At 39.3% G+C, this 17,655-nt stretch overlaps 1 protein-coding gene across 1 annotated transcript; it reads right to left on the reverse strand.

Moving 5' to 3' along the window:
• Positions 1 to 420: 420 nt before the first annotated feature.
• Positions 421 to 12,662, reverse strand: LOC105907540 (selenocysteine insertion sequence-binding protein 2). The gene is made up of 10 exons (XM_031570065.2): positions 12,554 to 12,662; positions 12,164 to 12,260; positions 11,792 to 12,006; positions 10,952 to 11,018; positions 9,079 to 9,188; positions 5,964 to 6,110; positions 5,715 to 5,795; positions 5,507 to 5,614; positions 1,448 to 1,580; positions 421 to 975 (listed from the first exon to the last, which is right to left on the reverse strand). The coding sequence occupies exons 2-10, from the start codon at positions 12,231 to 12,233 to the stop codon at positions 800 to 802; spliced, it is 1,107 nt and encodes a 368-aa protein (XP_031425925.1). The 5' UTR covers positions 12,234 to 12,260; positions 12,554 to 12,662; the 3' UTR covers positions 421 to 799.
• Between the last annotated feature and the right edge of the window lie 4,993 nt (positions 12,663 to 17,655).

Here is a 17,655-nt window from a genome sequence, read left to right on the forward strand (position 1 = left end):
CACTTTCCACAAAGAGACTGTTTACATTTTCCTGCCCAGTAATATTCAACAGCCGATGTGTTCTGCAGGATGCCTGATGGGGAACAGGGCCTTCAAGGACACAGCAAAGAGGCCTTGTTTGAATGTTATCTGAAGCCTAGGCGAGCTAATGATACACACACACAGTTGACATCCACTATTGGCCTACAAATGCAAAGTATACAAATGTGTGATGTGAAATATGATGATTGACTTATAATTATATGGAGTGATGCTCAGTAATGATCTCTGTTCCGAAAATCCATGTTATGAAGCTCAGAGTGATGATTTTGAGGTTATCCATTGAAATTGATAATTGACGAATTAAGATGAGTTGACGAATTAAGATGATTTGTGATTTTGATTTTGAATTATCCATTAAAACGGATAAAAGGAGGGACTGATGGAGATAATTTCCAAACACTGTTAATGACTTAAGAATATATGAATTGCACTGCACCAATTTGGAATCTATGGTCAAGATTTTTGTGTGTGAGTGACTTATGTTTTTTTCCAAACATTATGTTTCAGAGAAGAAAAATAGTAAAAAAAAAAATCCAAACAGACCAGCAGCATTGCCTCTTGAACCCCTAAACATACATTTACGCTGATGAACACAGGTAATCGAGCTATTCTGTCAAATCAGAAACCATCACCATGTATTGAACTATCACAGACAGTTGCAGCCAACACACCTGTTCCTTCCTTACTGATCAGGGAAATGAATGATACATTATTAACGTAATTATTCAAATTGAATGTGAGCATAATTTAAAAATGTTTATCTTACCTTTTTTAAAGGAGTTGGTTTCTTAGCCTTGGGAACCTCTCGCTGTTTGCCCTTCTTCACTAGAGGACAGGTGGAGTCCAGGGGGTTGTGGGCGATCTTGTCCTGTGCCCATAGTGGCTTTTTCGGATGAGGTGCTTCTCTGTGTGCCACAGGTAGTGCACCTCCAACTAAACCATCATTATGTATTAGTATTAATAGTCATGAAACTGTTGAACATCTGTGTACATCTATATTTAAACATACAGTTTCGTTCTTGCCAGACACTGTAATGCATGCGTTATCATTTTATGGTTAAAAGTTTAAGTGTACCTAGAATACATTTTCAAAATTCTTTAGAAGATAAAGAATATATAGTCATATTGCTATACCTGATAATGTAACTGGCTTTAGAAGAGGACAATGTATTTGTATATAAAGTCATATTGCTATACCTGATAATGTAACTGGCTTTAGAAGAGGAGAATGTATTTCTATATAAAGTCATATTGCTATATCTGATAATGTAACAGTCATATTGCTATATCTGATAATGTAACAGTCATAATGCTATACCTGATAACGTAACAGTCATATTGCTATACCTGATAATGTAACAGTCATATTGCTATACCTGATAATGTAACAGTCATGTTGCTATACCTGATAATGTAACTGGCTTTTGCTCCGGTTTGCCTTTCTGGGACTGCTGCCTCAGCTCCAGGGCAGCCAGCATGTTCCCCAGATCCAACTGAACAGGAACCTTACTCTTCCTCCCACTGGTCTTCTCTGCTTTCTGCGGTGAAAGCCAATACACAGTGTGACATTTTTAGTTAAGAAACAGATGGAGATCATTTCTAAACACTTACACACTAAGTTTAAGACTTAAGAATATATTTATCAAGTGTCTTGTATTAATAATGACCTTGTATGAATCATGTGCTAATGTGGGCAGGAACATGGCTTTTCTGTGTATACTGTGTAACTGACACCACTTAGTCTGCATATGTGTAAGAGCATGTTTGGACCAGAGGTGATAAGAAACGTTGAAACTGTGCTTCTCTCGACCTTGTGTAAAACTGACATCCTTGCAAGACAGGAAGCATAGTAAGATGACCTCGGACGTCAGAGACCCACCACGTGGTTATACCTGCTGACAAATTGTTTTGGTGTCAGAGAACGCTAACTTCTTTCTATATAAAACTTGTGTGATGTGTTTAATTCTGCTTCTCTCTGGTCTGCTGTAGTCTGGGAGTGAGCCCGTGCCTCTCTCTGGCCTGCCAGGACGTGGGTGAGCCCGACATGCTTGTTGTTGTTGTTTAATAAATATACTTATATGCAACTCCGGAGTCCTGAGGTAACTTGAGTGAATTTTCACCCAACAGAAACCAGACTTCATAACTGACAACCTAATTCTAAATAATAAATGTAGTTACTTGGCCATTTTGGTCCACTGCAGCGTGAAAATGGTCACCAATTAAGGTTCTGTTGTTTACATCAGACATACATTGCAAATGATGAAGAAAGTCTAGTCTAGTCGAGTCTAGTCTCTTGTGTAGAACCCCAGGAGGGTGGGGCTAGATTCAGGCCCTTTGTGGTTCTGGCCTGCTGTGATATGTTTGAAAATGGAAGCAACTTTAAATAGTGGTTCCAACGTCACATTTATCAGTTTGAGTTCTGCACAAGTTTAGGTGTAATAATATGTAGGCAGTATGCATGTCATTTTTTAAATTTTTCTGTAAAATCCCTATTCATATGAACAAATAAATGGCCATCTAACATTTATGACCCGTCATTGTAGTATCGAAAGGTATCAATGGGAGGGACAATGGCCAGTTGACACCTGGTGTTAACATGTGTCCTGGGCCATCAGATCACAAGTGGACAGCTCTAAGTACAGCACTTCACACCTGGCATTGAAACGCATCTCCACATGTGTTCCAAGTGACCACTGATGATCACGTGTATGATTTCCGTTTGCAAGGACCAAATTCCTTGTTGTTATTAAAGTGACACTATAGAGTTTCTGGAGCCGCCAGGTAGGGGGCTACTATCTGCTGGACTATTCAGTAACTTATTTGCTGTCTTGCTTTGTCTTGTGTTGCACTTGCTTGATGTTTGACTGTGTTAGGAAAGTTGTTGACTCGCTAGTTTGTCACAAACAAATGAAGCCAATTTCAACGGGTTTCGATAAGTTTAGCCGCTAGCAAGTTAACAGAACATTAGGTGAAGGGCAGTAGTTTTCCGTTGTCTCTCTCTCTCTCTTGCTCTGAACGAGGGTAAACAATAGTCTTGTGACAACTGGTCAACTTTCTGGTCTTCGGACCACAATCTGATTGTGTATTGACGGCTATTATCAAAGGCAAACTCATATGAATAAACACACGCAACCGAGCCGCAGCAGCTCCACAAGGCAGCAGTCATGCACATACAACACAGGAAGTGTGCTTTGGGCCTTAGATTGGGAGTCACGTTGGGTCTAAAGTTAGCGGTTCTCATACGGATGGTTCCGTACGTCTGTAAATTATTGTAAAAATAGATGTTACCAATTATTTTGAGGTTTTAAATTGCATAGTCAGAAAACAAACTATTTATACAATCCTACTTTCCATGTCTTAGCAGACTTTTGAAAGATTGATTTAAAGACGTTTTAATACCAGTTAAGACTTAGATTAATTAATTCAATGCTTTGTAAGGATCCGCAGAAACCCTGTACATTATATTTATAATATATTATAAATCCCATTACAGTCAAGTAAAGTGCTAATATATAACTATGTATCTGCTTGACTTATTTCACCGACACTGGTTTATGTGTACAAACCAAGGTTATTATAGTTTTGCATTTTTCACTAGTTTTTATTTGTATTTCGTTTTGACTTTTTGTTTTCAATTTCAGTTTAGTTTTAATTAGTTTTTAAAGCGAGTTTGCTAGTTTAGTTTAGTTTCTATTTTTTGAAAATGCTTAGTTTCAGTTTAGTTTTTATTAGTTTCAGTATTAGTTTTAGTCTTTACCACGGAATGCAACAGACGGGGGGGGGGGGGGGGGGGGGGGGGGGGGGGGCAAGTCAGGGAAGCTTATTTTTTTTCCTTGCAAAACAAAATGCTCAAAATGAATAGAAGATACAAGCTATAATAAATAATATGTAATAAAAACTCACCAAACATACCATTTAAAAAATATTGTTCACTTAGGACAGATGAACAGCCATCCACAAAAGACAACTATGAAAGATTTGTGTCAGACGTGTGTCAGTCAGAATTTGCGCATGTCCTGTTCAAACAGACAGGAGACAGGGAGACCATAGACATATATACATGTATATATGTCTATGAGGGAGACGGTGAGGCAGCGACGAGCTGTGCCTCATCTCAGATTGCGCAATCCCTCACAAACTGGGTTGAGCGCATGCGTAGAACCTATTTAGTCTTGCTGATCTGACGTAAAGCCGCAGTGAAAAAGCACGGAGAGGAGGCAAACAGTACCTCTGCTTCAATGAAGGGAGCATGCGAGAGCCCACCGGTCGGGTTTATGCTCGTTCTGCCGTTACTCTTCTTATATTTGACCTTGACTACGAAAATGGAAGATTCTATAGCTAAACTAAAACATTTCTCATAACTGGACTTTCAATCAAAACGTCAATTGATCAATAATGGGAGACCAATGCCGTAGCTTAAAGGTATGCTTCAAACGACGGGACAGAAGATAACTCGATCGACTTCTCACACCCAAAGCCAAATTGCTTTGAAAATATTTTGAACCTCGAGAATAGATTTTGGTTTTGGACGTACAGCGGAGACCCTCAGGGGGCCTGTGCAACTTCGTAAGAGTTCATATTCACGAGTGCATAATCACACATATTAACACGAGTTCATCACAAGCTAGCAGCTGCCAACTGTATGTAGCCACCTTACCAGACTATGTGTGTGTAAAGAATGCTGATATGAAAAACAACCAGTAGTCAAAGTGCAAGCTGCCAATTGAATGGTGATTTAAACTACTGTATTGGGCTTATATATTTGTAAATCTGACTCTGAAGTGTCTCACCAGCCACGAACCTCACCGCACGTTACTGTTCCAAGTAATCCCAAATATGACTCTGTCGCTTTCTCCCGATTTTTGCCGCAATGAAACCAGGTGAGGGGCGTGTACTAAAAGTGGTACGGCGGAAGATAGACTATAAGGCTACGAATGAAATAAATTGACATCTATGAAATACATTGACAAAGACGAAAACTAAGAACATTTTCTCTATAATTCTATTTTAGTTAGTTTTGTAAAGACACAATACAGTTTCAGTTAGTTATCGTTTTTTTATAAAGCCTCGTTTTTATTTTTATTTCAGTTAACGAAAAAAAAAATCACACCTCGTTTTCGTTTTTTCGTTAGTTTTCGTTAACGATAATAACCTTGGTACAAACAGAAGAAAAGGTTCAAATATTGATGTCTTATATCCCAAATCAGAGTCTTTATAGGCATAGCAACAGTAACTAAGGTGGGGGAGACATTGGAATGCTGAAAGGTTGTGCTGTCAAGTGTAACACTAGAAAGAAATGAAACCCCAATGTCAAGTTTTACTCCATCACGTCCTTTGCTAAATCCACCCTGCAACTGCAACTAACGTCAGAGCTAAAAAGAGAGTTCTGGTATAATACAGTTGAACAGTTGGCACGTTCACCAGTTATGCCATTAACTCAATAAGATCAAAATGTAACACCAACCTGCCCTTGTCCCTTCTGTTGGACCAGGCCAGGCTGTCTTGTATCCACCTTTACTTCGGACTGCTGTGCAGTGACATCTTTTTGTGATAATCCATTATATTCTGCCTCCTGTAAAAAAATAAAAAAAAATGGTAATTTGACAGTCAATGGAATGCAGACGGTCAACGGCAGATTAACTACAATGGTTTAATATTTGCTCAAGACTTACATCTGGTTTTGTTTTAAGGTCCCTTTGAACTTTTCGAAGATATATAGGTGATAGAACCAGTTCAGGGAACTCCTCTTCATCCTGTAGTTAAACATAACTTTGATTTCCTTCACAAATAAAACATGCTTCGGAAAGGGGGAAAGCTTCACATGTTTTGAACATTATGACTTCCACATAAAGCAATGGTTTTTGTGCAGTTTCACAAATGAAACAGAAAAGAGTTTTTAAATTTCATGTTTGAAAGCTTACTTCAAATTTGGGAGGCTCTTTTATTATGAAAACATCAACTTTCTCCATGTCAGCATCCTCAGAGGTCAACGGAGTTATCTTTTTCTTCTGCCTTTTCTTCTTCCTCTTCAAAATGGCCTTTGTTTGTTGTGAAGTATTATCCATGCTCTAGAGCAAAGAACATGCATTATTGTAATAACCTTGTAACGAGACTGTTATTGTTATTAGAATTACATTGAAGGCCCCTTTGCTCACAGATGTACAGTGGGTCCAGAAATTCTCTAGACACAGACATGTACTTTACATTCAAGGCATCTCTGTTGGTAATTCCACCTCCCTTCAAGGCGAAAGAAATGTGATTGAATCAAATCCCCTGTCTGTTAAATTGAGTAACTGATTGTGATGGGAATCAGCCATTAGGAAAACAGGAAGACACAGACAGACAATGAACAGTGAATTCAAATATTATTTCTGAATGCATAATTTCAGGCCTCAATGATCCGCCACTGGAACGGTCCTTTCCTTCTTACCAGGGCACACACACACACCACTGCCCCAGGGCACACACACACACCACTGCCCCAGGGCACACACACACACACACACACACACACACACACACACCACTGCCCCAGGGCACACACACACACACACACACACACACACACACACACACACACTACTGCCCCAGGGCACACACACACACCACTGCCCCAGGGCACACACACACACACACTACTGCCCCAGGGCACACACACACACACTAGTGCCCCAGTAGCACACACAAAATAACATGAACACCTTACACAGGTGTCGACTTCTATGAATAGTTAGAAATGAAATCATCCCACAGCGACACACAGCAGTGCAGCCTAAAGCAGTCCACTGTCCTGTCCACCCTTTTCCATACATGACCACACAGTAAAGATCTGCCCCAAGTGCAATGTGGCGGGGGTGAGCATATGCCAGGGGCTTATAGTGTACTGAGAAGTCCAAGATAGAGCAAGATAGCTAACTAGCAGTGTTTGTTAAGGGTTATAGTGTACTGAGAAGTCCAAGATAGAGCAAGATAGCTAACTAGCAGTGTTTGTTAAGGGTTATAGTGTACTTATAAGTCCAAGATAGAGCAAGATAGCTAACTAGCAGTGTTTGTTAAGGGTTATAGTGTACTTATACATCCAAGATAGAGCAAGATAGCTAACTAGCAGTGTTTGTTAAGGGTTATAGTGTACTTATAAGTCCAAGATAGAGCAAGATAGCTAACTAGCAGTGTTTGTTAAGGGTTATAGTGTACTTATACGTCCAAGATAGAGCAAGATAGCTAACTAGCAGTGTTTGTTAAGGGTTATAGTGTACTTATAAGTCCAAGATAGAGCAAGATAGCTAACTAGCAGTGTTTGTTAAGGTCAACGCTCACTGGCAAGAGACGCCTGAGTTTAGAATTGAGTCCTTTTTAACTATGGGTTAAAAGCATACATTCTCTTTATTTATGCTCCATTGCCACTAGTAAACAAAACAAACTAATGTTTCCATGCTTATAGCAAGAAGTTAGCTAATGATGATGGTTAACAAAGATAATTACTCAATGGTATTGTAATATCAATCTAGCCATTGTAAATTTAAATTGTACCGAAACGCTGTTTCTGCCATCGTTCTGCTTTAAATTATCGCTTAATAAGTTATGTTTTCGTCGTTTTGACTGTAACACTGTCGATGGATGCTTCAGAAAATCAGGTGCATTCTATGACTCGGATGTAGGCTGTAAGTCGACGGCTTGTAGGCTAACTTTAGCATCTGTGTACTGCCGTATGCAGCAGGCACAAGGCTTCTCTCCCATGTAGTATGTTTTCTTTATACCTGTCCATTAAAGCTGATGAAATTATACAACTATCTACGATTAACACAGATAAAACTGAGTTTATGATCGTAGGCCCTAAACATTTGATATTTACACTGTACAGCAATCTACTCGCACTTGAAGTCATCTCACTAACATCTAACACATATGATTTTGGTGGTACTATCGACCAAGACCTCTCATTCAACTCACACATAAAACAGATCTCAAATACATAATTTTTTCCGCTACCCAATATTGCTACAGTTAAAAAAGTCTTATTCCTTCAAGATGCAGAAAAAACGAATCCACGTATTTATCACTTTGCAACTAGACTATTACTGCAAAGCTCTCCTGTCCAGATTTACAACAACTCACTAAAGAGCCTCCAACTATACAATATGCTGCTGCTCGCAAACTTACTAGAAATAAAATATATGACCATGTCTCTCACCTGTGCTTGGCTCTCTACACTGGCTCCCATTCAAAAGTAGAATTGATTTCAATGTACTACTAACACATAAAGCTCATAATGGCCTGGCTCCGAATCACTTCAAGGAATGAACTGTCTGCTCACCAATACCCCCCCCCCTTGCGTCGCCTCACGTTGCCTGTGTCTGGGCCAAAGAGTTGCACTTGAACACCGCAAACACTACAGTCAACAGGCAATTAGCACATACGTTGTGCGATATACAGTATATTTACAGCTGTGGGTCAGTGCAAAAGCGAGCTACTTCTGTCCTTGGATACACAAGAGTGTGACAGACTTTTAGACACACTGCAAAAACTAGGGCCCGACATTGGCTGACGGCCAACCATTGGCCTGGTGCGTCATGGGCTTTAAGTCTAGACTAACACCAGTCATGAAAGACTTCTCATACACCATGCTGGGCAACCTCTCCTTTTACCTCTTCTTCTTTATTTCTGGATCATGTTGTGTTATTATGTTGTTGATTCTAATGAAGTGGATGTATAACTTGATGTTTTATTTAGATGCATAAGGTAACTAGAGTTCGTATCCCAGTTTCCCATACAATAATAATAGTAACAGTTATTGTTGTTGTTGTTGTTATTCTAAATATATTGTTGTTAAATATATAAATTACACATGGATTGTTTTTTGTAGTCGTCCCACTTATCGATTTTACACATGCAAAACCCAATTTTACAGCATTTTCCAGACACATTACATATTAATCAGTATCTATGTTGTGTTACATTGTCACTGATGTGACAGAATACAGACTAAACATTACCAGTATACTGAAAGGAAAACAGCTCACTAAGAAAAATTCTTACCTCAGTTGATGCACTTGGCATGGCGGGACTATTGAGAGAGGTCTTCTTTGGTGGCAGGGATGCAACATTGGCCCAGGAAGTCTGTTGGTGACTGGCATCTTCAAGCATTCCTGTAGCACATAAAAGATCCCATGGAGATGTTGTTCTTTGAGTGAATAACCCATTATGGACTGCTGGAGTGATACAGGGATGGGCATTTCAAAAGAATTACAGTCAACAGCTTTGCGCAAACGTTCATCCCAAAATAATGCCGTACTATTTTCTAGGCCTTCACTAACAGTCCATAATAAAGACATGGAAGACTGGATAGCTAGAGAGCATTGGGCTGCTATTTGAATGATGGGAACTGGATCTCAACTTGCTTATTGTATTATTAGAAACCTAGCAGGTAACAATAGGCTTCCTTTGCAAACATCAACAACAACACAGCTGGCAAACATCAACAACACAGTTGGCACTGTTTAAAGGTAGGCAGCTTACTAGCTAATGTGTGTTGGCAAAGCTGATCTTGCATTTATGTGGCGCTTTCTCTTCCCTTCATATGACTGTAAAAAAAAAAAGTTGTCTAGAGCAGTGCGCTCAGCTCCAGCCTTGGTGATCTTCAGTGCTGTCGTCTCCTTTCTCTCCAGGACTGCTTGCTTCCTGTAGCTTTCGTAAACGCCGCATACTTACGATGATGCTTTTAAGATGTTTCAGTTGCTGGTATTTAAACTATTTGACTTTGTGCCTCCTCTAAATTAAGTTGCACACCCTTTTGTAAATAATGAAATACCTGACTGCCATCATGTCATGCACTTCTTTCCTTTCAGATTGACGGAAGGTTTCCCCAAGAATGTTTTGACAGCTCTGTATTTGTATTTGTCGGAAAGAACACGTTGTTTAGTCGAACAGTAGGTAGGAAAGTTAATTTTTCAGCCAGTTGAATTCTAGTCTGAGAAAATTCTCAATTCTGACATGCAGTTTGGTTGCTACCTGACATCGTAGAAATCAGATTTTTGCTCTAGCTATTGGTTACTTTTCCCAACACCTAGTACACTCATAGCACTACTTGTCACACCCACACATGAACAGGGAATGGGCTACAAATGAACACCAAACCCATGTGAGTCTACTTCTTCAGTCAACCAGGGCGCTGCCAGCCTGCAGGCCACGTGGCTTAAGCCCCATTGTTAAACCAGCCCTGACTGCACGCCACTGTCCACGATACAATTTGCACAGGCATCCTGGAATTAGTGTGATAACAAGACTGAAAGGCACACACTTTTGTGTTCTTAAATTGTATCTAGAAAAGTTACTGCATATCCATGCTTCTTTTGAAATATTTTTTGTTTTATGGGGGTGGGACTTCTATGAGATAAGACTTATAAGAGATGAGACTTATAAAGTATTACCGAGTTAAAATTGGGCAAGTTAACACATTCCCACCCCCATTTCCAGTTCCCCCTGATAAAAGCTTTGAAAATAATTTGCATAGCATTAATACAATTAAATCTTAATTACACTACCATCTGTCCAAGCCATGGGATGACTGTTTTATGGTGTCATTGTACAAAATATTATGCCGTTAGACTACAATCAAGTAACCAATCTTTTACTTCGAATGTGTGGTTTTGAGTCGAGAGGATTGGTGCTCTGAGAATAAGGAATGAATCCAGGACAATTGTCTTAACGTCTTACTTGACTAGTAACTAAACCAACACAGGTTTTGGTGATCAGGGATTGTTCTTAAGTTTTAGGAGTTACATAACCAACTGACTGGGTAGCTGTTGGCTCATGTGTCCATAACTCCCAGTGAGAAGCAGAATATGGTTTTCCAAATGTTACTTGTACTTGACAGTATCGAACATTGTGAAAAAGAAACAAGAGAAATTACCTTTTTCCTGCTGCACTGGTTGCCATCCTTCACAGTCCAGATGCTTAACAGTGACTTCATAGGCTGCCTGTTGATCAATTCCATTAACAGTTAGTGTTATGCACTTCTTAAGACAAGTCATGGCATGAAAGGCTCCATATTTGTGTGTGTACATAGCAGTCTCATCAATGTTTGAAACATAGAGGAAGATCTGATCACATTTTAAGTAATATCAACAGAGATTTTCAAAAATTCTGAAATGTTCGAACACTACTGTATATGTGTGTGTACATATTTTTATAGCACTATGCAAATGATAAATACATTTTAAATTCCATAGCTTAACACAGAGTATACTCAAAATCATTTCCAAACTTATGAACAAATCCTCACACAAAACTTTGGAGGTTACTAGATGGCATTTTCTACTTAACCTTAATGTACTAAGTTACATCTATGGAATCAGAATTTCAGATTTAACCTGCTTTCAATAATTTCATAGATGATGCTAACTGAAGTTGGGGTTTCATGCAATCTGATGTTTCCCCCAGATTTAAACGTGGGATTTTGTTCCACATAAAATAACTATTGATGGTACCACATTTTTCACACAGCAAAATAACTTCACAAAGATGTTGCAACTGCAATTTGGGGCTGTGGTTCAGTACTAAAAAGATAATTTAGGAAATATGAAGGGTCATAACACAGTGCTGGCATTTACCTAGAAGATGTGAATGAGTGAGCAAAATTTCAACTTCATGGCTCAATGATTTCAATTCATATTATTTTCATTTTCAAGCGTACTCGAGTCTCGAGGTCATGAAACAGTGGTTTTGTTAAAAGGAAGTGATATTCACTTACTTTGCTGTTAGAGACTTTTCTTTTTGAATGGTTGACTGAAGGAGTAGCCTGTGGAACAGACGGACTATTGCGTGCCTGAGGTTCATAGGGACCACTAGGGATTCCATTCCCCAGCTCGGGGAAGTCTGATAAATTGACTTCAAAGGTTGTCACGTTCCCTGGCACAACTGTATGCTGGCGTGAAGAGACAGAATTCGATCTGGTGCCTTGTTTGCCTTCAAAAGAAAAAATAAATTAAAAACATATCAGAACTTTTGTGATAAGCTACGTTAACACATTTGTAATACATAATATTAAATGTCATTTTGAAGTAAACTGTGCTGAGAAAGACCAACTATCATGCAAGACCACTATACACCCTCATGGACTCACCTCTTCTCTTTGGATCCAATGATTTCTTGAAAGTTTTCTCCCTCTCACTGTGGTGTAAGGCTGTTTCCATACCGGCTACCTGTAAAACCTGTACAGGCTGGAAAGAATACCATAGATGAGATTGTGAACGGAGTCTTCAACCATCTTGTTTAAGATGACAGGAGGCTACAAAATGCTTCCTAATAATGATGGGCAACTGTATTGTGATGTTAACTGTTTGTTGGGTTGCATGCTGTGTAAAACAAGGTTGAGCTATGGCAATGAGGAATGTAAAAAATAAGAAGAAAAAGGAAGCAAATACACAACAATAGCTTGTTTTCTATCTAGTATACACAATCACAATAAAAACAAAAATTAGAGACACATATAATAAACCTGTTTAAGACTAACCTTATTAGTCTCAGTAGTACAACCCGCTCTGTCCCTCTTTTGGATGAGTATGTGGGGATATGGCTCTGCTGATTCTATAGAAGCTGCGATATCGCTGTGTCTTGGGGGCACTCACATGATGATTGTCTGCACTTGATCAACGAACAGCACTTCTCAATTTGTAAACGTAGACTGGTCATTTTGAAATCTAGAAGAGTTCTGGCTTTATCAAGACAAAATCACAAAGCTGAAAGCCGAACTTAGTTCACTGTATCTCTGTGAATTACATTTTGTAATCTGGACAAAACCTAATACTAGTTTAACTTACATCTTAACATTGTTACCTTACCTGACAAATAAAGATCAAGAACGTTTTAAAAGAGTAATCATGGATATTCAGGCACTTAGCTTTGCCAGCTACGTTACCTTTTCCCATTGTATTCCATATCACACAAAGCATAAGGAACAAGGTTCAGTTCAGGTGGTTCCCTAGAACATCCCAAACGTATCGGGCTGTTTCGACCAAAAATCCGTGACGTCTGGATACTTTCTGGTGGCCTAAATATAAGGTGACAGTAACATGATTAGATATCTTAATGCACTGCAGTCATATAAAGTTAGCTAATGTGAACGAAGGGTGGTTTAAAATACGTTTGTTATCGCTGGCTTGTTAACAGAATATATCTGCCATCTTTAATTAAACAAAAACAATTCACCACACAATTACAAAATAGTTCACTTCTTTACTTAAAGTGATTAGATAGTGGTAAGAATAATAACTGGTTGCTTTCTATAAAACATACTAACTGATTTGACTATGACCTACATACTGGGTAACTAGCATTAGTTAGCGCTAGCGAATCCGTACCAGCCCTAACTTTTAAACTGGTCGTTCACTTGCTAGGATGATCAGTCACAGAACCATTACAAAATAGCAAAGCTATCGATATCTGCCTCAGATGATGGAATTTCCAGTCAACTAGCAAACTTACAACTAGGTTTAGGTTATCCCCGGACAGAGATCACATATAATTTATGAAATCACTTATAAATGTCAATCTGAATCTAGTAGCTTGACTTGTTTGCTATCAAGCAATAGTAAACACAAGAATTCTGCCAAATTAGCTGAGCTAGCAGCGTTCAACAGATGGGAAATTGCCTGCATATCTTTGTGAACAATTCGTCAGTTGTCCAATCTGCTAGCAAGCTCCTGGCAAAAATTGGTCATTGTATGATTGCAGATTTGATTAACGTTATAACTTACAGACTTGTCATACCGTCTTTGGCAGATGGTCAGCTGATTCCGTGCTGAAGTGCGTAGGATATGTCCGATATGGCCTTTAGTCGTCATAATAAAAGTCATCTGCCCTTCACTTCTTTTCTGACGAAATTACTTCCTCTGTATTCACATTACACTTATGCACACAAAAATGCAAAATCGCAACAAACGTCAATTTTGGTACCATGTTTAATCCCTGATTGGTCCTTTATTTCTCTCAAATTTTGTGCACAAATCTGTTACTTTGTCATGTGGAATCCTTAGTTTTTCTTCAATGCGCTGATTTCCTGAACAGCAACTCAGTAAAATATTTGAGATCATTCCACGTAGCGTTTATATTTTCGTTCAATTGGCTGTTTATTGAAAAAGGGCTTAGCAGAAATTGAAATGGTCTAATTGATCACTGCCCATGCTAGACATTCTGATTCATGACATTCTGCTTTACGATGCAAAATTGGGTCCCCATTAAGAAATCGAAAGGCATTAGCCTACTGTTAGCCTGTTAAACTAAATAGCACTGGATTAGGTACGTTTTAATGACAATGTAGGACAGCATTCAGTTCAGTTTAAATTCTATTCATTTATATTGTGCCATTCACAATTGACATTGTCTCAAAGTGCTTTACAGAACACAAGGCCTGCACCCCCCAGAGCAAGTGTAATGGTAGCCAGCAGGGGGCTCGGGAGTATGAACCCAAAATCAGGGTAAAGGTTGATGACGTTGGACACAAAGCCAGGTTAGGGTGGGGGTGGGGTAGCACCCGGGGAATACGAACCTGGATTCGGGGAAAGCAAAGAAACTATGATTCGAACCCTGGTCACCTTGTAGGCACCCAAAAAGAACAAGTAATATTGTCACTGCATGAGCTTCAACAACACAACATGATACAGAAATAGGGAAGAAGAGGTAGGAAGAGAGGTTACCCAGCATGGTGTATGACAGGTATTTTGCAACGGGTTCCAGATCTTGATGTACCTTTCCACGATGCACCCCTAACGATATGATGCACCCAAAACTTAAAGAGGGTGTCCACTTCTCAAATGGAGATTGGAAGATGCCTTACAAAGATGCCTTTGCCTATTGAGCCTTCGATACTTTTGGAATTACAAGAAGGACTGCAGTCTTCGAACAGAGTGGCGGGCAGAGTGGTTGGCAGAATGGTGAACAGGGTGGCGGGCAGACGTCTGTGAACAGAGTGGTGGGCAGACGAGGACAATTCATTCTTTGCAGTAATTTAATCTAGAGCTTTGCTTTGTACGTTTGAAATCAATTCTACTCTGGACAGGTTGCCAGTGTAGAGGCAAGTACAGGTGAGATGTTCACCTTCTTAGTGCTAGGATACTACAATACACACTCATAATGAGAAGGTACACTTGGCGATTCTCTCGCCTTTTATCTTTCACTTTTGTATGTAACTTATAAACACGTCGTTTTAAAGCGCTGTGGCTGTCCTTAAAATATGTCTCAATAAACGAACTTCTACATCATGTGAAGCAGACATGTTGACACACTTAAGATATTTTAAATATGAAATGTTCAATGCCTTATCGTGCTGATGGCTGACCTGAGCCCTAGTATGATTTCTAAATATTTGTCGAAGATGGCCTGGCTGGTCGGGTCGAGTTGGAAGAGGTGAGGAGATATTAACATTTATACAACCCCAATGATCTGGTTGCCATCATTCACTGTGTGTGTGGACAACAAGACCTGATAAATGACGTCATTATCTAGGTCGTCTTCGACAAAAAACGTTACTCCACCTATTGTTCTGGCGGTGAATTGCTTTGCAACACGCGCAACCCTTTTAGGAACCATGAATTGAAACGACTACATTTACACAACGATTTACACAACCACAGCCGCTGTTGCAGAAGTATGCGCCCGCCTTTAGTGTTCATTTGGTATCAGTTGGAGGCTCTTTAGTGAGTTGTTGCTACATCTGGACAGGAAAGTGTTGTAGTGGTCTAATCGCAACGTTTTTCTGTGAACATGAAATTTCAGACACTAAATACGTTAAGCTAATTTAAATAAGTTGGTCAGCACTGATCTACACTCTGAGTCTGCCACTGGTAACACAAGCTTCTTTTTTTACACCATCTCTCAAGAAAATGTGTTCTCCCTAGTGGTCAACATGTTTGGCTGTCAGTCTCACAAATGGGTCACATCTGGTCAACCAGCTGTATGTGGATATTTATCTATATCATTTTTCTGACCCCAGTCTGTAAATTGACAAATCAGTTATTGAAAGTTCTTGTAAGTAGCAACACCATGACCAACGCGGAAAGACTACTCTTGAATCATCCCAGCTTGGTTCTCTAGCCATTCCCCTCTGAAAGGTTCAATAAATCTGTCAGGAGGTAGCCAGATCCCTGAGCACTGGTGCATGATGGCACTAATGGTGGCAGCGACATAAATACAGGGCTTCCTGTAATGAGCCTGGAGAAGGACGTCCTGACACGGCCAGAGACACGGTCACCTAACAACCAAACTGGGTGTCTAAGCTTTCAAAAGATAAAACCTTCCTAAAAAAACTAAATACGAGGCATCTGCCAGAGTAAATAGATGGCTCTGAGAAGCTGCTCTTGGATTCCCACTGGCTAAAAGGGCATTTGTATGCTGAACTATGTTTGCCTAGCAATCAATTTCTATTCCAGATACAGTGGCTTGCAAAAGTGTTCAACCCCCCTGCAAATTATCACCAATTACAAAAGATACTTACACATATTTTCCCACTCAGTATTTTTATTGCAAATATGTATGCTAGTATATTTCCAAAAAGGAAAGGATTTTTACTCAGTTAGCAATTAAATCCTTAACAATTGAAAGTAGTCAGCTATCCTGGCAAAGGTTGTTGACATTTTAGCTCATCAACCAATTAAACGATTACCCTCCATTCTGTGCTCCTGAAGCAACGTGTAGATTGGCTGGAATTCTTTATGGCTCGAGCCATTATGGTTTTCCTCAAGAACTGAACCAGAACTGGGTCCAAGAGCCTCGACTGGGAGGTTTTTGAGCGCACATGGATCCCAGAGCTAGAGGACCGTGAGGAGCAATTAGTTGAATTTGACAAAAAGTGCATTGGATTAGATGACAGACGACGCCTTGAAATTTAATGTTATGGGACATGAATGACTCCCAGGTAAGGATAACAGGAGGGAAGTTCAACCCCCATTTTTGTTGATCATTGTGTTAATTTTTAGTTTAGCATCTTAAACAAAATGATTAACCAATGATTGAGTAAATGAGGGATGCCCAGTGACTGTCTTTTACAATCTTTGAGGAGGTCTATGTAAACAGAGCAAAAATGACAACTTATTATTTATTTAATCATTTATTTTTTTGCAAAGAACACTAAAAATGTTTACAAAAGCATTGTAGAAACATTTGTGCAGTGTCATTTATCAAAAGTAAGAATGGATATCATTTTGAAATGATTTTGCACCTAACATGACATTAAGATTGTCATTTTCAGCAGCAAAAACTTCATTGCAGGCAACAGCAAAAAATCTGAACCAATTTAGAGGAAATGTTGATGCATCAGAATGGCAAAAGGGGAAAACAAATTCCAATTGCTACATTAGTAATAACATAGTGTTACTTATAATAAGCAGATTACGTAAACAAGGATGATATGGCACCAAGAGTACATCCCTGATTGGCAGGCTTCATTCATCTAAGCAGAAGGTTAGATTGCAAATTTGATGCATCCCCCAAATCATGACACTTAAGCAATCCCAACTAGTCTTCCTCAAAGACATTCAGCCTTCCATTGACAACCACACCAGTCTGACCCATCGGAGCAGACCCACTGTGATTAACAGATGTCAACACACATACCTACAT

This window comes from Clupea harengus, chromosome 7 (assembly GCF_900700415.2).
Source record: "Clupea harengus chromosome 7, Ch_v2.0.2, whole genome shotgun sequence".
Lineage (NCBI taxonomy): Eukaryota > Metazoa > Chordata > Actinopteri > Clupeiformes > Clupeidae > Clupea > Clupea harengus.

Bases quoted from the DNA above. Each gene is read 5' to 3' on its own strand.
- LOC105907540 (XM_031570065.2), bottom strand. From the start codon at position 12,233: ATGGAAACAGCCTTACACCACAGTGAGAGGGAGAAAACTTTCAAGAAA. The intron at 5,615-5,714 runs GTAAGTCTTGAG...ATTTTTTTACAG, and splicing joins ACCTTAAAACAAAACCAGAT to GAGGCAGAATATAATGGATT. The intron at 1,581-5,506 runs GTTGGTGTTACA...CTTTCACCGCAG, and splicing joins AACAGAAGGGACAAGGGCAG to AAAGCAGAGAAGACCAGTGG.